Here is a 24,355-nt window from a genome sequence, read left to right on the forward strand (position 1 = left end):
ACGCGTAGAGGTGCGAATGTGCACGCGTCAAGTTAGGGGCGTTTGGGGCTTTTTTCTCGCGCCCATCGCGTTCGGCGTGAACACACCGTAACGTCCTCCTCTCTCCCCCTTAATGCTCTCTGGTCGCTATGGTAACGTAAATATTTCTTTTCAAAATAAGACACAACTACAACACGGGAAAAGACCCAGGCAAACCGAGTTAACGATAAAAACCCTGAAAAACGTAAATTTCACACCCGAGCATCAACTCTCGCGGCCCGGTACCAAACGACTCGCGGACCGGTACCGGTCCGTGGCCCGGGGGACCGCTGGTTTAAATGCAGGCAGTGAGTGGATATATCTTCCACCGTCCTGCCGGTAGATGGGGGCAGTCAAAGTCCCACACTGTGCTGAAGACTTCGGTAAAGTTTTGGACCACCCCGGATAGCCCGGGAGAGGTTTCCTATTGGTCTGCCAATGAGAGAGGTGTCAAATGTCCCATGGAGCAGTAAACTTCTCATGATCAAAAGTGGAGCTTTCGAATGGCCTTTTAATTAATGAATGGGGTGGATTGCCGCAGTGCAGAAAACGTGTGATTTATTATGCAGAAAGGGGATTATACAGAAGTTTCCTTCAGCTCTGACAACTTTTTCGAACTCGCTGGGGTTTTTCCCCCTTTATTCTTGCTCCAGAAATCACCCAAACTGAACAATGTCGCAGTCTGAGCAGAAAGAAACGTCGGAGCAGGGAGCACAGAGCTCTGGACGCGAGCAGAGCGACGTGTTGGTGAATCCCAGAGCGGTGTGTAAGGTGTGTAAGCGCCTGTACCGGGACCCTAAAATCCTGCCGTGTCTGCACACGTTCTGCTCTGACTGCATCGCTCAGCTGGAGCCGTTTTCGGTGTCTTCACGTATACAACGGGATGTTCCGGAGGGCGGTAAGCGGGACAAACCACTGGAGGCAGACCGACCCGCCGTCACTATCACGGTGCTCTGCCCTGACTGTGACTCAGAGGTAGACCTCCCTCCGTCCGGGCACGTCGGGCTGAGTACCGACCACTTAGCGCTGGACGAAGTATTCGTGGAGACCCTGGAAACGGACGGCCCGCTGGGATGCGACCTGTGCGGAGAAGGAGGTGCTGGGAGCCGCTGCGAGGTGTGCTCCGTCAACCTGTGCGAGTTCTGCTGCCAAGCGCATAGGTACAGTTAGCTCCGAGGCTAGTTTTTAATTCTGTTTTGCTATTATGCCTTAGCTCAGTTTTCTTTATCCCTTCGTACATCCCACATGCTGTTTTTTGTTTATTTGTTTTTTGCTGTCTAATGTATTAAATTAGGTTTTTACCGTGTTTAAAAATTTTAATCTATTACTTCTACTGCTTGATAAAATGTTTGGTTTTCGTTTGAGTCTGTTCCACAGACTGTAAATGGAAGATGGCTATTGCAAAAACGTCATCCATTCCTTTTTGAGATTTCCAAGTGTCAGGCTGTGCATCTTAGGCTACTGTGGCCCTGAGAGGTCAAAAAGCACACTCTGCTGTTTGGTGACAAAAATTTGCAAATTATGCAGCATGTTTTATTCATTAAGACCTGGATCCTTTCTCAATTCTCAAGTACGCGAGTCCGGACTTGCCAAGAACACGATCATGGACACACGATTTGTACAACTGGAACACCAGCGTACTTGATGATGTCTCAGGTCAGGAGTTTTTGCTGCCGTCCCCTCTTAATTTAACTGTGATTAATATGTTATGAAGCTTAACTTAAATCTCAGCCAAACCGATCTACCCAGGAACAAATAAAACACTGAAATAAACCAAACATTAACAATTAGAAATGATCTAAGTGACTTATATATCATGTTTAACCTCAGTAGCGAAATCACTTTTAATAAAAATTGTGTACATGTATGCCTTAATAAAAACAAACAGGTGAGATGTTAGAAGGCTTTTATTTTTATTTTAGTGGACACTCAAAAATTACAATAGACAGCTGCTGGGGTTTGGAAGAGAACTGAACAAATATTTAAAATATAATCTGATCATTTTGAAGCAGCCTTCAGAATCTCCACGTATTAACATGCTGTTCTTCCCGGTGAAAATGTTTCCTCCTGAATTGAAATATATCTCTGTAAACGATGTGCCAGGAGTCCACTGTTCTCACCAGCTCTTGTGATCCTCAACCTCCCGGTCTGCTATGGAGCTGGTTGGTAACAGACGTCTCCGAAATCGGATCACGTTTGGAAATATTTGATAGCTTGATAAATTGAGCAGATCTTTGAAGTTTACACAGCTTCATTCTCGCTTGAAAATAACTTAAAAGTTTATTTTGTGACCCAGAAAGAGTAATATTTAAAAGTTTTTAGCTGCGCTCCTCTGCCATTGCTGCATTTGGGTTTTGGACTAAATGCATTCTGGGATATTTAGCTGTACCCAGTACACACAAGTCACCACCGATGCATGCTCGATAAAACAGGCAGAGCGAGAACACATCCGGAAATTTTTTGCGTTTTCGGCTTGATGCGTACTTTGAATTGGAACAGTACTTGGTCTCCGACTGATGACGTATCACGAGTTAACAAGAACGCAAGTACGCATATCGAGACAGGCCCCTGGAGTTACTGGCTGAGACCATAAACTTTGTGTATATTAGGAACTGATGGTGGTTTTCTCAGATACTTTTATTCAACTGGATATTTTGTTTATTTGTTTGTTTGTCTTTTGTGTTTGTCCTAACAGTGGCAAAACACTAATGGTTAGGCGTGACTTATTAAAGGCTGTTTTGTGCTACTCTCTGCACCGCAGTCAGTTACAGTGGAAATTTGAGGGTTTTTTTTAAATATATATTCTGCTTTGAAGAGACTGAGGTTTAAATTGTATTTTACTCTGTTCTTCTTCATCACTAACTGATCTTGTTTACGTATGTCTTCAAGATGGATTCTGAGCCGTTCTGTGCACTAACACACTAACACTGTCTGCACAGACAGTAGCAGACATCCTGGGAAATCCAGATCTGTGTTCTGACTTAAAGATGTGCTCATATGTCTGTGTGTCCTCAGACGGCAGAAGCGAACAGCATCTCACTCCATTCAGGCTTTGGAGGAGCTGAAGGCTTGTGGTCGTCTGGTCCGGCCTGTCCTCTGCACCCTGCACCCGGGACAGGAGCTGCGGCTTTTCTGTCAGCCCTGCGACCTGCCCATCTGCCTGGAGTGTGCCGCCACGCTGCACCGCGACCACCGCTGCTGCCCCACACGTGATGTTATCGATCGCCATGGGGACCGTATCAGAGAGCTGGTTAACGTGCACCTTCGACCCCGACTCGAGCGACTGGAGGAGTCACTGCAGAAGGTGAAGACTGCCATTTTATTGGGAAGATATACAGACTTTTGAGCCAGTGTCCCAATACCTTCTGTCGTTGCCAGCGCTTCATGTTTACAACAAGTGGCATGAAATTTGGGTAGCTCACAGTTAAACAAAGGGCACCGCCGCTGTCACCTCAGAGGAGAAAAAAAGCCACATACTCGTTCTGAAAACCTGTTCTAGCACAGTTTGTTAAGCTTATTATTTTAAATACCCAGTATCTGCTTTTAGAACTATAATATACATTTCCACTGGCACAGGTGGAAGCATCTCAGGAGACTTTGCAGGCACGAGTTGAGGCCACAGCCAGTGAGGTGAGGGCATTCGCACGAGGTTACGCCAGCGCAGTGGAAGCCCACTGTCTGTCTCTGCTGCGGCGTCTGGAGGAGCTCCGAGTCCAACGGAGGTATGAAAACATGCATACTGACCAGCTTAAACTTAGCGGGGATTTGACGATTCTCTAGATCCTGGGTTTCCCACATTACATTAGATCAGTGGTTCCCGAACTTTTTTTGCTAGGCCCCCCTTTGTTTTACAAAAATGCCCCCCCGCACGCACAAACACAAACACATCCTCCAACCACACACACCCATATTTTGCTCCATTGCGGTTTATTTCACACCTCAAACATTTAGTAAACAATTAAGCAAATACAAGTAAACTGCAATAAATGACAGGTAGTAATAAAATAAACTACTAACTCTTTTACGCTGCGTCCGCACCTACACGGGTATTTTTGAAAACGCAGCTGTTTCGTCCACATGTAAACGGTGTTTACAACTGAAAACTGAGATTTTTAAAACTCCTTTTTTGCGTTTCCGTGTGGACGAGGAATACAGAGTTCGTCACGCAGCGTCAAAGGGATGCGCCTTTTTTCACGTCACGCTGTGCGCCACGTTATTGTTTACATGAGAGGAATTGCAGAAACAAAATACTGTTAATCTGACTATCTGCAGGTTTTACACGCTTACACACACACGCAGTTACTGTCCCTCCGTTTACAAAGGCAGAGGCGTCACGGTGTGATTATTTTACATGTAGTTGTTTTTTCCTGTGTAATAATATTCAACATTGCTATCAATACATTTTTCAAAAAGTGCCTCTCTGTGCAAAATGGGTTTAAAAACATAAACAGCTGTGAGATCCTGTTTGTCTGTGATTTGAACCGGGGGAACAAATCGTGACAGGATCAGCCTGATATTATTTGTATCCTGCTGTAACTTTACTGTATACAGAGCTAACATCTCCAAAATGTCAGGAGTAGTTAGTCATTACAAGTGTTTGTGAACTAAAAATCAAGAATGTGGGATCCTGTTTGTCTGTGATTTAAACAGCCCAGCGCTGCTCCCTACAAAGGAAAGACCAATTCTGCAGGGAGACCTACCTCGGCACTTGTGCAGGTGAAACCAAAGGGCAGACATGCTTCATCATATTTTCTAGTCTTTGGCTTAGAATGAAGTTGGTTTGGAAACATATTCAGCGATGCTTCCTCTCCTGCTTTGCGTTTGTGTGGGCGCCCGTGATAGCAGTGTCCAAGCGTCCCCCCCAGGGGGCGGGCCCCACACTTTGGGAAGGTCCGCATTAGATTATGAATAAAACATGAAATTTTGGTGTTTTTCCAGTGGCATTCGCTACCTCATAGTTTTTAGAAAACACAGTTCTCATCAGAATACTGTGCTTTAACCACCGTAGCGCCACATGGCTAGTTGAGAAAGCAAAATGCATAGATGGCTAATTAGCATATCATTACCTTTCCCAAAGCTATTTCTCAAGAGGAGACAGGAGCTTATTGCCACAGCAGGACACAATGCTGTTCATGAATCAATTTCCTCGCACTGCCTAAAGATGAATGAACCACCCCAGGACTGAATAGTTTACCGAGTAGTTACTGATTATGATATAGAGTCGCCAAAGTTGTGGTTAAGATTAACAGGTTATTACAGTTTTGTTTTGTTCTTAGTATTACAACCTCATCAGTGTTTAGATTATAAAGTCAGACCCAGAAAATAAAACCCAGGAAATCTTCTGCTAAGTGTTCGTGGATCCATTTCGACACATTTTTGTGCCAGTATATATAAAAAGTCAATAAGCTGAGCGGCTGCAGTTTCACTGGCAGTGTGTTTGATATCGATGCTGTTGTCTTATTGTCTAATGTCCAAATGCTCTTTTTAGCTGATTCCAAGTGGATGTTGTCTTCACTGGACTTAAAAGTGTTTCTCATTTTGTGAAGCTGTTGACGTACTGTAACCCCAGCGCGTTTGAAATCTCCTGAAACAGAGCTAATTCTGTGTGTTTTGAACTGATCATAACCTTTTAATCACACAAAAATGAACCAGAATTAAACAAGCATAAGCAATCCATTTATTTCTTGAATATTGTAATACAGTAATTATTCACTGCCATGCCACAGAAACCACAGAGTCTACCAAGATTACTGTGAGGAAATGCTTTCAACTTTTGCTTGTCTAACTTCTCTGTTTACCAGGAACCACCTCCACTTACAGGGGGTGCAGCTTCAGCAGGCTCTGCTGGACATCCGAGGCAGTGTGGAGTTCGCAGAGCGGCTCCTGAGTTGTGGGTCTGACGCTGAGATCCTCAGTGCCAAAGGAGTGACCTTGAGAAGACTCACCAGCCTGGCAGAGAGGGGTTATGACCCCCACCCAGCAACCGTTGCCCCTGACGATGGCAGCAGTATATCCTTCATGCCCAGGGAACCCGCAGGGGAGGTGGAGGGCTACCCTGTGGTCGGGGTAATCAACTCTAAGACGGTGGATGTCAGCAGGTGCACCATTGAAGGAGAAGGTAAAAGACAGTTTCAACCATGTGTACAGAAGGTTAGGAATCCATACTTGCTTCAATAACACTCTTAAATAAATCACAGCAAACTATTTTCAGGGTCATGTGTACATATTGTATTTTTAATTTTTTTTTTTTAGTGTTTTTACCGGCGATAAAACCAATTGTTAGTCTGTGCTATGGACAAGTTTGACACCTTTTCTCCTCCACAAATTTAAGCCGATATCACTTTAGCCCCTCCTATTTTTATAAATTCTGCACTGAGCTTTGAGGTCTCCGATATCACTGAAATGCAGCCAGATGTTGCTTATTTTACATTTGCACTCATTTCTTCACTTTTTTCGACACCCTGTGTACCTGGCCTGTACCACTACCACTTGCTGTGTTCAGAACATCTGCCCCGCTTCGTTATTTCACATAATGGTATGATCCTTGTCTGCCTGCATATTATTGGCCGCATTGTGTCCCCATCAAAATAAAGTCTGACCCCTGCCTGCATAGATTCTTAGTAGGGCTGAATATTCGGCTCCCACATACTGACGGGCCATTAATATACATATATACATATGAATTTATCTTGCAGGCCGGATATAATTGTATCATGGGCCAGATGTTTGACACCCCTGCCTTAAACCATATCAGCAACTTTCAAGACTCAAAGATGCAGCATACACAGAAGTGCCAGAAAAGTGCAGTTCCTCAAATTGCCACTTGAGGCTGGTTCCAAAAATCACTCACTTTCCATAGACCTCCATGTTAAATTCCCCATCTTTAGAGCAGAAGTAAACATGTTGACAGCGTGCCACAAAAACTTGTTTTGGTCTCTGTGGCAAATTTTTGTACTTCATGACAACCACGCAGGTGAATTTTTATGCAAGTCACCCATTTTAATTGTGTTAAAGGTAAAATTTGTGCCTTACTGGACTGTTTTGAGTTATAGTTGGGTGACATTTCGTGTCATTCCGAATTCAGTTTTTTTTTTAAAAAGACAGTAAATATGATTAAAGCATGTTTTAGGTGGACAGATCCCACATAATGTCTCAGTAAATTACAAACACCATGCTAACCAGACTACCTCCTGGGCTGCCCTCTTACCCAAATACATTCATGCCAAGTTTAAAGAAACAGACAAAATGTCAAACTGAAGGTTTTAAAACGTTAATCTACAAACAAGTCATCATAGTGACTGTGTCCGTCTTTTATATACAGTCTTTGCCTAAAATGACTCATTGCATCATCATTATGACCATTGTTTTATTATTGTAAGTCTGTTATGTACAGGTCTTGGGTCATCTTCCATTTAGATTTTCCTAGGAAAATTGGAAATGGGTACAGTGATTTATTGAAACACATACAAATACCCCCTGAAAATACAGTATGTAAGGCAAAAATAGAGTTTGTACAATTCTCACAAGCTTGAAATTCAGTAACGCTGAGGTTCAGGCTGTGGGGAGCCCCATCCATGACTGATAGTGATGCATTATATGTTTTTCTATGCAGGTATGCATACTGCATTTGCACTGTTTGTGTCATTGCTACACAATGACACCATTCCCAATCAGACGCTTTCCCAGTTGTACTGCATTGGGGATCAGAAATGTGATGATACTTTTCTGTGTTCATAATTCCATTCATTTCCACAAGTTTCCAAAAGCCACTGGCTGAACTGCAGTCATAAACCTGTAAGCACATCCTGTTTTAGCTTTCCCCCGACCTCCTCTGTACATAGCGACGACCATTTGAACCAATAATCTCTCGTTTAGATTCATCGCTTCATCAGATCTGATTTTCAGTCCAGTTCTTACATTAGCCTTTTTCCCTGTTTCCTTCCTTAAAAATGGCTTCTTGACAGCCACTCTTCCACTGAGTCCACATCAGGACTTTTGCACAGTATTGTAAGTTTAGCTTTGAGTTTGCTAAAAGCTAACTCGACTCTTTTACCAATGACTTTTTCTTTGTTCTAACATGAAAACAGCTTTAGGCATTTCTGTTTTTATATTCAAGGAACCAGATGACCTGAAGCTGAGAGTCACATGAACTGAGTAATATTTTAAAAGAGTGTGTAACAGTGACAAAAGCAAATTCATTTAAACTCAGAACTCTTGTTTTTCTAGCCACATCAGTTTAGAGACCGAAGGTTGGTGTGAGGCAGAGACGACAGTACAGACTCATGCAGCACATAAAGACTGTTGTTTTGTCTCTGGGGACTTTGGCTTAAAGGCAGAAATTCCTTCTGGAGTGAAGGAATGTTTAGGTGACTGAAGAGGCCTGCAGGCAGTGCACAAACATAACAGGGACACATGCAGTGTTGGAGGAACGGGGATCAGCAAGAGTACAGGGCAGCTTTTGAGCGACAGAATATTTACGACTTTCCTTTTGTGTTAAAATGTTTTATAATAGAGGAGAAGCATGCACACGGGGAAGGTTTGCTTGCTTTTCCTTTTGTTTAAATGATTGCTTCTACTGCTGTCCTTAGTAAGTTAACAGTTAATCAGAAAACTAATGTGAGGAGACAGAAATATGCCCAAAGGTTCTCCTTGTGACAGTCTGTGTGATCTAAATCACCTCATTTGTTATTGTAGAAATAATCATTTGCGCATCAGTTGATTATGCAAACTGCAGCCCTTATTCATTGCTCAGAAAAGCACCCAGGTACTGCCACAGTTCCCATCCTTCCACCACACATATGCAGACGCAGCAAGCAGGAGATTTGTAGCAGCGTTTCTCTCTCTGTCCCAGAGCTCGGATTAAAGCAGTGTTTACTTGTGATAAATGGGAAACCAAAGCAAATTTGGACTTCTTTGTTGAGTCTCGTTGGTATCCAAGAGCCGCTGCCAATGTTTGCCAAAGAGTCAGTCTGCCATGTGATGTCAGGCAGTCTGTTTGTGTGGGGGCTTGCTTGGGTCTGTATTAAAGTCGTGTGTACTGCATTAGATGTAGAGCCGTACACAGCTCTCTGGTCCCTGCAGCAACCTCTTCATTTATCCAGCTTTACTTTGGGCTGACTTCGGTTGCTAAAGCTTCTACGTTTTTTTCCTCCAGATTGAGGATCAATGCATCAGATAAACCAGCTTTTTCCAGCTTTAAGTTGTTTATTCTTCCCAAATTGACTGCAATCAGTTTAACACAGTGTGACACTCTCAATTTAGGGGTTCAGATTTCAGTCTTGAGTATAGGAAAGTGGACATCCCAGAGGCTTACCAACGATTATCCCCTCTTTGTGCAAAAAGAAGATTTGAAGTATTGAAATGGACTGCAAGACTGAGCAGCACAGGTGAATTGTGGGTGAGAAGAGCTGTGTCTTTAGTGGTGACAGCTGCTAGTACTCAGCTTAGCAAGAAGACGAACAGAGATTCACAGATAATGCAACCGTATGTTCAATCAATTTACTGTCAAGACGCACCTAACTTACCCCTCTGTCCGCTCAGCGCCAATGCCACTTTATATGTGCTGAAGAGAGTGCTGAAAGGTTGGATGAAACAACCCTCTCAGCACTCCCTATTTATTTTTATTTGTATTAAATCTTTTAATATTGGTGTACATCAGAAATAATTATATGTTGATAATGATAAAAATCTGTAATAGACCAGTATCAGCTCATATTAGCTAAGCTATATGTAACTTAGGCTCCACTGAAATGCAGTGTTTAGGTTAAAAGTACTATATAAATACAGGCCATTTTACCATTTAAAATGGGAAGATGTTATTTAAAAAAATAACTGCAAAAATCTAACGTAAAGACATTTAAATATATTGCATGCAGATAAAAACTCTGGCGCCCAAGAAGAGGTTTTCACCTTTCACCAAGGAATCAGTAAGCTAAGTGTACTCTTACTGTTTCCATAGGAATAAAGAAGGTCCATACTAACCAGGGGCTGCTAATCTAATCCACTAATCATCAGGAAGAAAAGCAGCAGTTTGGGCAATTTACTAGTCCGAAGTGCTGGGTATTTCTGGGAAGGGTTATAAATGTATTTCCAAAGAGTTCAAAGTCAATCATTTTTGCAGTGAGAAACATTATTGACAAGTGGAAAACATTCAAGACAGTTCCAGGTTTTTCCAGGATGTTCGTGCATTGCTTGGAGAAATTGAAAAATAACCTGAGTGCTACATCTCAGTCCTCAGCTAACGTGTCAAAATTCATAAAAGTACAATTAGAAAAAGACTAAACAAATATGATTTTATTGGAAGGTTTGCAAAGTTTCATCAGAAAAGACCACAAGACTTCTGGAACTGCACAATGGTGGAGGGGTGTTGATCTGCGCTTCCTTGACCTTGCAGTCAGTCAGAAGCTAATGAATCATGCAGTGTTCTTACTTTTTGCATAGAGTCTTATGAAAACTGTATATTCCCTGTATATGCAGACCAGTCATGCTCCCATTGTGTATTCACCCCCAAAGGCCCAGTTTGAGCCAGGAAAAACCCTGACACTGTGTATTCATGAATTCTCTTTGTCATTTTCGTTAGTTAAAGCAATTTAAAAGGTGTCCATTGAAGTCTTTAAATAATTGGGTTTTCCTGACCAGCATAATAACACAAATATTTAAAATGTCTTGATAATAAATATACTTTTGGTCGTCAGCTTCAGCCCCACTGCTGCACACGCTGGGCGTACAGGCCCAAGTGCCAGAGGGGGCACGTAAACATGCATGTGATCATCATGATCCAAATGATGAATAATTCCATCTTGAGATTAGGCATAATTGCAAAAGTCATCTGTACACAATACAATGTATACAAACATGAAAAGTAACCATGAGATCACTCTCACACAACTCTGTCATGTTAGTCAGATTCACCCTGGGTCCACCTCGAGCAGCTTTCTGCGAGTGAAATTAGAAGAATATAAATGTTGTGTCTGAGCATCAAGTTCAGAGAGCACACGTGTCTTCTTGGTGTGGCTCATATATAGCAGAAATTTAAAATCAGGACCTTTCAACTTCAGCAGGAGTCCCGTAACGCAATAGTGCTGCACCGTTATTAACGACAGTTCGGCCCCTTAACCAGTACTCCCATTCATCATCAGTGAAGGAGCCGCTGGAGTTAGTTCCATTAGCATCCAAACAGCTCTCCCTGCAGCTGCTGGAAAACACTGAATAATAACAAATGAAAACACAGCGTGGGATCATTTGTTATCAAACTGCTAATGGACTCTGACGAGCAGGCGCAAAGCGGCATTAATCATTGGAGTGAACACAGGTGATGCGCGCTGTAACACGACAGAAACAGCTGATGAATATCTTGAACGAGACAGCGGAACAAGTTAATGAAATGCTAAATAATGACGCAGAGGTGTTTGAGAAATTCGACAATGCTGAAGTCCAGCTGCACCTGAAGTCCCCTCCACATGCAGTTCGTTCATCTGGACACTGACCTGCGTAAGCGCTGAGCGGAGGGCTGTATTGAAATTGTGATCGTGCATCTGTGTGACTGAAACCTGTAGAGGCACAAGACAAATGTCCAGGTGTCTCAGTGTCGTAGTGTGTCTGAATGATAAAGTGCCTCATTTATTCTTTGTAGGGTTTTTTTGTCCTTCTTTGTACTGTTACCAACTTTTCTCTACCTTGAAACATCTTTTCTGGGTGTTTGTGTGTCTGTGTGCTCTTGCCATTTGTGAAATCTCTGCATATGAAGAGGTTGTGTCCATGTATTTAACCTTTACACATCATAAATAAACCGATAAACAAGATGCCTCCAAACTCCCAGGTTAAAATGCTCCAACGTACCAGCATGAAAAAGCATGTTTACAGAGTGATAGGTTGTGTAAACCATCATATAAATTGTATGGTTGGTGATTTTCTTTATAGTTCATTCATTTGGACACCGGGATAGTTTGGGCCATTGACAGGTGTGCTGACACAGGCGCTGTAGCTCAAATGTTGCCTCCTAGGCTTCATGCTACAGTCACACTAGGGAAAACAGTAGTTGGAGACTGAAGCGCAGCTAAATTTATTGCTTTGCACTTCAAAGCAACCATTTCAAAGGCAGCTCACCATCAGCTGCTGTCTTCAAAGCAGCAGTGGTGCATCAAGACGGCAATAAAATGGCAAGAAGACAGAGTCAGAGTCTACTCTCTGTCAGGTTTTGATTGAATGGGGTCTATTTGTCAACTACATGCAATCTATCTGGGATCAAATGGCAATCAACTGTAATAAATCACAAATCTTTTGCCACCTGTTGCAAAACTGTTCCTGTGAACATGAAGAGAAGTTTGCATTAAACAAAATTCACATTAACTTACATTTAGTCCACTCAGAAGCTCGTAGATTTGAAGTGTGAAATTTAAAATTTCCTTGATAAATAGTGACGTAATTGCTTCAGGACAGCACTTCAGTGGCAAAATTCTAAATGTGACTATGGTGCTCGGTGTCCTTGCTTTTATATAGGACTAGAACCAGATTAGAACCAGTTGAGTCCGCTAGTGCAAAGAGATGCAGACAAGTTGTGCTCATCATCAGCCCAGACTGACTGTTTGATCACAGAGTGGTGTCAGTCAGTCTGCCATTCTAGATTCAACGGCAGTTACTGCAGAGCATCGTTACCTCCCACCAGGTAACCAGCTTCTGATCACAAGTCATCTGCTTTATCTGTTTTATCAATTTGTAGTTGGTCACTGAATAAAAATAAAACAATTAAATGACATCACCATTATTAACCACCTTTCCTGGAAGGGCTGTTCTGTATAACGATATATATCGGATGACGATATGAAAACGTCTATCGTTTCATTTTACACTATCATTTGTTTCGTGGTGTCGCAAAATAAACTGTTTATGGCAAAAAAAAAATTCATCATTTTGATGGTCACTGTGTAGAATTTCTTAAGTTCTATCTTCCTCTTATATTTAATATAACCACAATACAGACAGACAAGCAACTCTTTTTATGCGTTGCCATTAGCAACAACGACGGTAAAACCATTGTTTGACTCTGCCGTCCACTTGTTTATTTTCTACATAAACCTTTCACAATAAAACTGAAGATCCTGTTGAGATTTTTCAAAATAAACTGAATCACATGAAATAGTTTGTAAGAGTGTTTACGGACAAGAAGCTAAAAAGAGCTGTCAGGTGTAATAAATAGAAAGAAAATTGCGGCCATTTCAACTTTAGTAACACGACGCCCAGCTGAAAACACTTCACGCGAGTCGAGTTACCCAAGATTCATAGAATTTACAGAAAATGTAAAATTTTTGTGATATATATCATTGTCAGGACGATAAATGTCTTATATCGGGATATGAGATTTTGGTCATATCGCACAGCCCTGTTTCCTAGTCACAACCAGACTGCCATTCTGTTTTTATTCTAGTGTGGCTGAGCCAGCAGTGAGCCCCTAAACCTGACCTCTGCACTGTGCTTGTGGTGATTCTTAGTAGAAATCTATAAAAATATGACCGCTGTGACGTACAGCCTTAGCTGATAACTTCGAGCACCATTCTTTCCTCTAAATACGATAACTTTTAGGTCTAAAAATATAGAAATATATATACACATAATTTCCAGCGGTAACAACAGTGAACAGGCTTCAGAATGCTGAGTCCAAAACCAGTGTGTTATGTTACAGTGGTAATCTTTTATATAAAGTTTGTGGAAGATCCCTACATCAACTTATGACTGCGTACTTTTGTCCTGGTGCTCTTTTCACTAATGGGCTACATCTCTGAGCTGTAATTAAGGTAAATGATAATGACACAGGCAACTTTGTGGCAGTTTGGGACGGCCATGTTTTTTCAGCAACCTCAGGACTCAGCCTTCTGTTGACCCGTGGTACACTTTTAGTCAAGCGGTAGTTTTTTGTTACTCAGCGCAGTCTTCGGGATTCAAATTAAAGATGGCGCCGGTGAGGTCGGCTGCCGTCACGACTGCTCCGACCACTTTTTCTTTGTCTTTGTTTTTTAAGTTAGTTTTCAGCATTTCTAAATCGGCAAAATCATCACCATTGGGTACATTAGGTATGACAGTGACACTCTTGTTTCTATTGGTATACAATGTACTCACAATTCGAAGTTTTTAACTCCGGATCTGAGCTGGCCGAGTGAGATCTCGAGGGAGAACAAAGGGAAGCGGCGGCGGCCTAGAGGGAAGCGAGCCGGCGTCAGGAACAGGCTGAGAGCTCGTGCACACCGCACACCTCTGCCTAGCATCCTGCTCGCCAACGTCCAGTCACTGGAGAACAAGCTTGACGACCTCAGGGCCAGGATAAAGTTCCAGAGAGACATTCGGGACTGCAATCTCCTCTGCTTCACCGAGACATGGCTGAACCCAGCGGTGCCGGACCACGCCATCCAGCCGGCCGAGTTCTTCTCGGTTCACCGCATGGACAGGACACGGGACTCGGGGAAGTCAAGGGGAGGCGGCGTGTGTTTAATGGTGAACAACAACTGGTGCAACAGTGCGAACGTTGTTCCTCTCACACGCTCCTGCACACCAAATCTGGAACTACTGTCCATCATGTGTCGTCCTTTTTATCTACCTCGGGAATTTACATCGGTCATTGTAAGTGCCGTTTATATTCCACCACAAGCGGACACGGTCACCGCCTTATGCGAGCTGCATGAGGCACTCACACAGCACCAGACACAACACCGGGACGCTGCGCTTATTGTGACGGGGGACTTTAATAGCGCCAACCTCAAACGCGCAGCGCCGAACTTTTATCAACACATCACCTGCCCCACCAGGGGTGAAAGGACACTGGACCACTGCTACACTACGGTCAAGGACGGCTACAAGGCACAATCCCGCCCCCCGTTTGGCAAATCTGATCACGCCGCCATCTTCCTCATGCCAAAATACAAACAAAGGCTGAAACAGGAAGTTCCGGTTCAGAGGAAGGTCGCGCGCTGGACGGATCAATCGGTGGCCGCGTTACAGGACGCACTCGATGACGCAGACTGGGGCATGTTCAGAAACAGCTCCGACGATGACGTCAACGTGTTTACGGAAGCGGTTGTGGGATTCATCGGGAAACTAGCGGATGATACCGTGGAGACAAAGACTATCACAACGTTTCCCAACCAGAAGCCGTGGGTGGATAAAACCATCCGCGACGCTCTGAGATCCCGCACCGCTGCCTACAACACGGGACTCATGACGGGGGACATGGACCCGTACAAAGCCGCGTCATATAACGTGCGGAGGGCGGTGAAAGAGGCGAAGCAGCGCTACGGGAGGAAACTAGAGTCACAACTCCAACAGAGTGACTCTAGGAGCCTGTGGCGGGGACTAAGGACAATAACGGACTATAAAGCACCAACAACCGGTATGACGAACGCGGCCGTGACTCTGGCAGACGAGCTGAACACTTTCTATGCTCGCTTCGAGGCTGCAGCTAAGGTCTCCAACAATGCTAGTGTTAGCGGCGCTAACGGCTGCAGACAGGAAGATACTGCCAGCACCGGAAACGTGCTCGTCATCTCCGAGCATGAAGTAAGGAGAGCCTTCAAGAGAGTGAACACCAGGAAAGCAGCAGGACCAGACGGCGTCCCAGGTCGTATCCTAAGAGACTGCGCATACCAGCTAGCTCCTGTGTTCACTGAGATATTCAACATCTCTTTATCTCAGTCGGTGATCCCCACATGCTTCAAAGAGTCCATCATTGTTCCTGTCCCGAAGAAACCCCACCCTGCTTCTCTCAATGACTATCGCCCTGTAGCCCTCACCTCAGTAGTGATGAAGTGCTTTGAACGCCTGGTCAGAGACTTCATCATTTCTTCACTACCAGACACACTGGACCCACTACAGTTCGCTTACCGTCCAAATCGTTCCACAGACGATGCCATCTCTCATCTCCTCCACACATCACTCACTCACTTGGACACTAGAAGGGGGAATTATGTTAAAATGCTCTTCATAGACTACAGCTCTGCATTTAACACCATAATTCCCTCCACACTCACCACCAAGCTGGAGCATCTGGGACTCAGCTCATCTATGTGTCAGTGGATCTCCAACTTCCTAACTGGCAGACCACAGGCAGTAAGGATGGGCGGACATGTCTCAGCCTCCACCACTCTCAGCACTGGAGCCCCCCAGGGGTGTGTTCTGAGCCCCCTGCTGTACTCTTTGTACACATATGACTGTGTGGCCACTACCAGCTCCACCACCATCATCAAGTTTGCTGACGACACCGTCGTGGTGGGCCTGATCTCTGATAACAACGAGACGGCCTACCTGAAGGAGATTAGGAATCTGGAGAACTGGTGCCAGAGGAACAACCTCCTTCTAAACGTCAGTAAGACAAAGGAGCTGATAGTGGACTTCAGCACTAAGCAGGAGAGGAACTACCAGACCCCCGTCATCAACGAGTGCCCAGTGGAGAGAGTGGACAGCTTCAAATACCTCGGAGTTCACATCACGCAGGACCTGTCATGGTCCTGTCACATCAACACCGTGGTGAAAAAGGCCCGACAGCGTCTCTACCACCTCAGACGCTTGAGAGACTTCCAACTGCCCTCCAAGGTGCTCAGGAACTTTTACTCGTGCACCATAGAGAGCATCCTGACGGGAAACATCTTAACCTGGTTCGGGAACAGCACCATGCAGGACAGACGAGCTCTACAGAGGGTTGTGCGATCAGCTGAGCGCACCATCCGCTCCGAGCTCCCTGACCTGCACTCAGTCTACAGCAGGCGGTGCTGGACCAAGGCCAGGAAGATCGTGAAGGACCTCAGCCATCCCAACAACAGACTGTTCTCTCTGTTCAGATCATGGAAGCGATTCCGCTCCCTGAATACCAACACAGAGAGACTGAGGAGGAGCTTCTTCCCGCAGGCGATACGGTCTCTCAATCACACCACCACACAGTACTGACCCACACATACAGTTCTTACACACACACTGGACTTTCTGGACTTTGGTTTTGCACAACACTGGTCACTATGTTCTTCATTTCCGGTTAATACTTGTACAGCTGCTGTTATTGTGTATATATTTATTTATATTTAGATTTCTTCATACATTCTTATATAGTTCTATATTGTGTATTGTGTATTTTGTTGTACAGTTATTTTATTTTCAACTTTAATTTATATATTTATCTTTATCTTATTCTTCCCAGTTAAATTTACCCTTCATTCTAATTTGTGTTGTACAGTTATTTCATTTTTAACCTTAATTTATATTTTATTCCTTCCTAGTTAAATTTACCCTTTTTAATTTTTCATATTTATTTCCTATCTTATTCATAGCCTTTTCCTTTTTTGTTCTCTTTAGGTCACGAGCAGTTGTCCAAGCATTTCACTACATATCGTACTGTGTATGACTGTGTACGTGACAAATAAAATTTGAATTTGAATTTGATTTGAATTTGATTCTAACCTTTAACCCTGTGTTGGTCACAGGCCTGCAGGAAGGCACGGAGGGCCAGCTGGGCCACTTCACCCTGGTGTGCCGAGACTCAGCTGGAGAACAGTTGGCGCGAGGTGGAGAGCACGTCCTCGTGAGCGTCGTTCACACAGAGAAGAAAAACTGGTGAGTGGGGGGACAGCGTGTGGCGTGCCTGGTCAGCATTTTAACTCTGAGCATTTCTGACTCAGCAAATCATACAGAAGACACATTTAGTTAAAAAATTGACCTGCTTAGAACAGGTCATCAGAGTACTCTAAGCCTGAGTGCTGTGCTATTTTTGTTACTTGGGTTGAAAGAGGCACACTCTTATTGACCTCCGTAACATCACATGAATCATTTTTATTCACATTCACGATCAAACAGTGTGTAACTTTGAAAACAAGGGCAGCAATATCAGGAAGGCTAGTAGCTGTTTAGTATCTGCCAGCACAGCCGTCTGATCCATGAATGTCTTTGAGTTATTACCTAAAGTCAGCACGTGTGTGATCACTGGTGTTTTGGATGTCTGAAATAAGTTAACCTTCAGACTGAGAGGCTGATATACATCAGAGTATGACTCAAAGCTCGGACAGGTCATCCATGCTCTCAGAATGAGCAGATTCAGAATCCAGCACTGATGTTTTGAGAGCAGTTTACATCTATGTGCTATCAGTTGCGGTTTTAAAGTGATATTTTATAGTATTAATAAAATGTTTTTTATTTTCCATCAGTAAAGTGGAGACGACTGTGACTGACAACAGTGACGGGTCCTACAGTGTGTCATACACACCACAGCAGCCAGGAGCGTACTCTGTGTGGGTTTGTGTCAAAGCCCAACATGTCAAGGTATTTTAAACTAAAGTGTCGAGACTGTAAGTTTTAATTTGGTTTGTTTCTCTTACGCCCCGTCTAAGGGGCCAGGATACAAAATGAGATGGGGACAACAAACTTACCCAAGACTCAAGCAGCCACAGTTTTTTCACAGTTTCATAATTAAGGCCATCTTCAGTTGATACATGGGTACACACTTTCACTTCCTGGGGTTTGCCTACAAGTTTACACTATAACAAAAGAGGCTAAAACTGCTTTAGCCAACACAGTGCGGTTGCTGTACACTTGAAAACATCATGAATTAACTTCAGTTTCATGAAATGGTGTGATCAGTTTTAGATATTTAGAGATCTCCAACTCAGACGCTCTCATACAGAGATGCAGGCCATCACCTCCTTTATATAAAGGGATTACCCAAAGATGTTCACTAGATATACCTGACACAGGTTCCACACAGACACCAGCAGCAAGGATGCCAGCAACCTCCACGACCTTCTGGTTCGGCCTCGTGGGCAACCCTTATTCTGCTGTGGCCTCCTCAGGCTGCCTTGCAGCTTCCTTCTGTGAAGGTCGGACGTCTTTGTCCACCAACTCTGCACACAGAGAGGCCTTCAGCTCTGCTTTACAAGCACTACAGAGCATTTGAATGTCACAAAAAATAGCCACTGTAAGTAAATCTGCCCCCAAAATATCTATGGAAAGAATTACCCCACACACTAAAGAAAACAAAAAACACACACACAAAATAACCGCCAAGCAAGAAAAACCGAGGACAAGCCCCCGTCTCATCTAGGAAACCATCTAGGAAAGCCACTCCATTCGCAGCCAGGCACCTGCAGAGTCTAATTAGTTTCCTCTTCTTTATATAATATTTACATGTTGAAACAAAAATATAATCGCTGTCGAAACAGTTTGAAAACAGTAGCTGCGTTTCACAGCTGAGATATGAATTATTGAAATAATAAGCTGACTGCTAGACGGAGCCGTGGCCTTGCTAGCAGTGCACAGCTCGTCACTTCAGGGCTCTACATCCTCCTGACAAATCAAGTTATTATGCACAACGTTGTCCTTATTAAGCAAGAAGAATCCCTGTAACGGCTCTTGTGCCAACCGACACTGGTTGACTGCCTCTGTGCTGTCTGTCTCTGCAGGGCTCTCCATTTGTTCTGAATGTGAAGAGGAAGTTCAGGCGTCACAGAGGGACGTTTCACTGCTGCTCCTTCTGCTCCAGCGGAGGAGCCAAAGAGGCTCGCTGTGGCTGCCCGGGAACCATGCCAGGTACGCAGCAGATAACTTTCATATGTCCTGTCTGAAGGAGCAGGTGTACAGTGAACAAACTTCGGGGTACACTGTGCTGTTGACTAGAACACACAGATGAAGAACAAAATTAAGTTAAGATTTTCACAGAATCTCGGCACCATCATCTGTGCACTTTGTGTTTTTAAGCTAAACCAGCTTTCCTTACACTCTCTGTGTTCTATTATATTTCAGGTTATTTGATTCATAAAAGAAGCAGGTGTTTGAAATATAGTTCCTTAGCATCACACATGTCTTTTGTGTGTAATTTGAGTTAAATATGTTTTATGGTGTGGTCTGCTGGGGCGGCAGCATCTCTGCTGGGGACAGGAAGAGACTGAACAGGGTGATCCGAAGGGCCAGCTCTGTTCTAGGATGCCCTCTGGACCCAGTGGAGGTGGTGAGTGACAGGAGAATGGCGGCTAAGCTGTCATCCCTGTTGGACAACATCTCCCACCCCATGCAGCAGACTGTGACAGCACTGAGCAGCTCCTTCAGTGGGAGACTGCGGCACCCACGGTGTGAGACGGAGAGATTTCGCAGGTCTTTCCTCCCCACTGCTGTCAGACTCCACAACAAAGACTTTAACTGAACAAACACACACATCCACACATGTGCAATAACACTAAGTGCAATAATCTTTTCTGGCATCGTTGTATTTTTACTCAGTTGTATATAGCATTCGTATTCTATTTTTATCTTATTGTATATTTTTATTCTATTTTATTCTACTGTATATAGTATATTATTTTATTCTATTCTGTACAGCTGTGTACTGTATTTATTCTTATTGTATTCTAATTTTTGCGTCATAACTTTTGCACTGTCCACTTCCTGCTGTGACAAAACAAATTTCCCACGTGTGGGACTAATAAAGGTTATCTTATCTTATCTTATCTTAAATAGAGACAGTTGCTGTTACTGAAATGTTTCCCGTCACTATGGAAATCATTGTTTCTCTCTGCATTTACTTACACTCTGAAATATGTTCAAAGCCACTGTGGTAAATGTAGGTAAACGTAGACCTATTACAGACTGATAAACTGGAAAAACAAATTTTCATATGAGCTGGCGATAATTAAAGTACAGATGTAATCATTCTATCCACACCTGCTATAATTCAGCTCCAAAATCTCTGTCTAAAGGAGCCTGTAAGCAACGAATGAGGAAAAAGCTTAAATCAGTCTTTTGTATTTTGTCTCTCATCATTTCATCTGCCATCGAATGTCCGTCTGACTGCAGGAGGATTTAAAGGCTGCGGTCATGGTCATAAAGGACATCCCGGGAAGCCTCACTGGTCTTGCTGTGGCAGCACCACGGAGCAGTCGGAGTGTTTGCCCCAGAGCGTGCTGGCTGCCGTTTCCCCTCGCAGCCACCTGCGAACTGTGGAGCTCTGAGGCGACGCAGAGCCGAGACCTGTCAGGACGATGCGGTTTCATAAAAAGATGGCAGAAATGGAAAGGTTAGAGCTGCGGGGAAGTAACCTTGAGGTTGTCGGCGTAAACCTTGGACCAACTTGAAAAGGTCAGACAAGGGAAGTGAAAGTAACCTAGTGAGGCAGGACATCAGAGTCACTGCATGTCGGGCTTAATGTGATACAGTATCCAGCCAGCTGCTAGAGACTAACAAGGGACACAGACAGTCCTCTGTGTAGTCCACATTGTAAAAGTGCCTTTATGTGTCGGCTTATCATGCTCACGCTGGAGGAGAAAGGAGAAAGAAGAAGCATCGATCACAGCAGGACAGAAATGTGCTTAAAGCCTTGCTGAAAGGAAGCGGAGCAACAGCTGACAGTTTACAAGTTTTTAACCTTTTAATCAGCTCGGAAGTTCTGAGGTGCTGAAATAAATTTTTGATTCATGATTTTAATGGTCAGTAAAAAAAACAGCCAGAATCAACAGATTGTGGAATATTTTATGTCTTTTTATATCAAACAGTCAGAGGAAGTAATCCTAAATATACTTTCGTAAATATAGCCATGGTACACCACCACTCCCTACATGGCACCTTGCCTGTGTAGACAGCAAAAAATGACTGTAATGCTATTTTTCCCCCAAAAAAATTTGATGGATTTTTCTTTATAGTTCCTTTGTTCTTTCAGTTCTGAAATAATGTAACTATTATTGTAACTGTTATGAGGTATAAGGTAGTGGAACAACAGTCTATGTGTCAAGAAATGATTTTATGCATCTCCTTACAGTGCTGTTACAAATATGGACACATGTTAAATAATGAGATCAATGTTTTAACAGCTGATCATGTGCACCAAAGCTCAAGCTTCAGGGTTTTTTATTACTCTTGTTTCTGCATTATGTCAGTGACAGCAGATACCCCTATGGATGTGGCTCTGGCTGCGAGCACAGCAGCCCCGCCCACCTGCTGTTCAAACCTGCTGTTTACAAGGGGTAGCCAATCAGAAGAAAAGCTAGCTTGAAGGGCGAGGGAAAGGAGCTAAAACAGCTCATTTCAGACAGGGATTAATTTTGAATAATGGGAATATTTGTCATATAAATATTGACTAATTACTTGAGTTCCAAGTAGTTGTGTATTATAACAATACCTACTGTGTCTTCATTAGTAACAACTTAGTCATAATTGTGCCTTTTACTGGATTATTTGTATGTAATAGTCACAAAACAGGTGATTACACATAGCATTACTAATAATTCATAACCATTTCCTACAAATTTACATATTACAGCCTACTCAAGTTCTAAGTATTAAATCAGGTAGATAAATACATTTTTGTTAAAAAATAATAATAAAACATGTGTAGCTACAAGGAAATCATTATATGCACAACTACTGCCAAGTACTGCAAAAATATGTTTGCTCGACAACATTTGATTCAATGATTAATTTGTAAGCTAATCCATAAGGTAAGGAAGGCCGTTGCATGGAAACCATCCAAAGTGTAAATTCATTCGCTGTTCCAAATGCAAACATCTGATTGTTTTTGCAAGCCACAGCATCTGTCCTGTCCTGTGTGCATGTGAACAATTTTATATTCAATGGCTGTTAGTGCTACCGGAACAACGAAGAAACTTATTAAAATATTCACACAAAAGGTTTTTTCCTCAAGTGTCTTTAGGAATTCATCTCCTGCAAGCTTCAAGCCTTTATCTGGAAAGCACTGTGACCATGAAGGTGCAGACAGACACTGCTTAGAATACAGACTTGTTTTTCTTCTGAGCGTTATAATGAGCAACTTTTTCTGTATTCAGAATGCAACATGCATGTTGCACTTGAGTGGAAGGAACATGATGATTTTTACGTAGCATGTGCTCAATATGAAGTTGTAAAAATGAAATTTACAACTAATTTTTCTACTTGTGGGCCAATATCTGCAGAATGACAGAGAAGCTGTCACACACTGAGATCTGGAAGTGTTTCCATCAGACTCTGACTTACACATTCATCTGGATGTATTAGCAGGTAACTTGTCCTGGTGCTGTATTATTATTATTACTTTTTTTTTTTTAAACTTGTTTACACCTAATAAAGAGGTTTTTTGTCACTTCTTATATCATGCTTCAGTTATTTTTTGAAAATTACATATAGAATCATTTAGGAATGAATATGTTGTTTTGCATATAATACATCTGTATTATTTAATTTAGAGGGCTACTGCTTCTTAGGTCACTTTTTTGTTTTGTGGTCAGTGCAGCAGATTGTAAAGGCAAAGGCTGATAACAGGGGAGGGTGGGCAGTGGATGGCAGTGATTCAGCAACAACCTTCTGGTCTGGACAGAATGCATGCATTCAAGCAGCAATGGGCTATTTTTGGCGAAAATGTGGTGCTTTTGGGATTGTGTGGTCTGGTTGTGCCCTAAAGTGGCCCATGTGGTAAATGGTTAATATGGACCTGGTGCAACAAATAAAAAGACAAATATATGCCTACATTTAATTTATCAAAGGTAGACAGTTTATCATAAAACATATGTGGCCACTTTTAGAAAAGCTGTGGCTCAGTAAGCTTTGAGTAATCTGGATGGGACCCTGAAGTGGCCGTAGTCTAACACAGCAAATGTAGTCCACTACTGTGCGCTGGTTAATTAGGTTGTGAGTCTAATGTGGCCCACATTTGAAATAGTAAGTATGGCCCAATTATTGTTGTAAAGGATTGTAAATATTGTGGCACTTTCCAGATGAAAACTGTCTGAAATGTGGCCTGAAAACATAATACTTGGTAATCTGTGTGAACCTTATGTTTATAGTGAGGGCCAGGTCTGCGCCATGTTCCTTCATTATTAACATTTAATCTTTGTGAGTCATTTTAGAAAAATTCTTTGTCTTAATCTGTTACCTGGTGTCCTGTTTACGTATAGGGGCACGGAAAGGATCACATTCACCTCTTCTTTTTTTTTTATCCAATTTTTTGCCTTTTTTCTTTTTTTAAAAAAGTATTTCCTTCTTTGGAATAAATTAAAGCTACAGATTATAATTCCAAAGGTACTGGAGGTTGATTGTCTTATGATCCTCTGAGGTTGGTTGTTTCCCCTTGGTCTCAAACTCGAGCTGTTCTCATACAAGGTGAATGTGTTAACCACTACACTGTGGAATATGATTTATTCCTATAAGAATAGAAATGAAGACTTAGTTTGCACAAAGCCTCTTAGAAACTTTAACTTTGCCCTCTCTGACTTTGTAAATACTTCATAGAAATACCTCTTTCCACCACTAGATTGCAGCAGAGAGTTGTTTTTTTGCTCTGGTCTTCCAGAACTAATTCTCCTGATCCTCTGCGTCTGACATCAAGTTTTCCACA

At 42.9% G+C, this 24,355-nt stretch overlaps 1 protein-coding gene across 2 annotated transcripts; it reads left to right on the forward strand.

Annotated features, from left to right (window-relative positions):
- The first annotated feature begins 478 nt into the window (after window positions 1–478).
- trim45 (tripartite motif containing 45) lies at window positions 479–23,095 on the forward strand. 2 transcript variants are annotated; one of them, XM_080903737.1, is made up of 9 exons: window positions 479–1,178; window positions 3,034–3,322; window positions 3,595–3,740; window positions 4,669–4,734; window positions 5,820–6,136; window positions 17,475–17,604; window positions 18,192–18,306; window positions 19,443–19,569; window positions 20,830–23,095. In XM_080903737.1, the coding sequence occupies exons 1-9, from the start codon at window positions 691–693 to the stop codon at window positions 20,982–20,984; spliced, it is 1,833 nt and encodes a 610-aa protein (XP_080759863.1). In that variant the 5' UTR covers window positions 479–690; the 3' UTR covers window positions 20,985–23,095. The 2 variants fall into 2 exon arrangements, with proteins under 2 accessions (XP_080759863.1, XP_080759864.1); XM_080903738.1 differs by lacking the exon at window positions 4,669–4,734 and having other exon boundaries at window positions 482–1,178.
- The last annotated feature ends 1,260 nt before the right edge of the window (window positions 23,096–24,355 follow it).

The sequence above is a fragment of the Rhamphochromis sp. 'chilingali' genome, assembly GCF_963969265.1.
Source record: "Rhamphochromis sp. 'chilingali' genome assembly, chromosome: 14".
Classification (NCBI taxonomy): Eukaryota; Metazoa; Chordata; class Actinopteri; order Cichliformes; family Cichlidae; genus Rhamphochromis; species Rhamphochromis sp. 'chilingali'.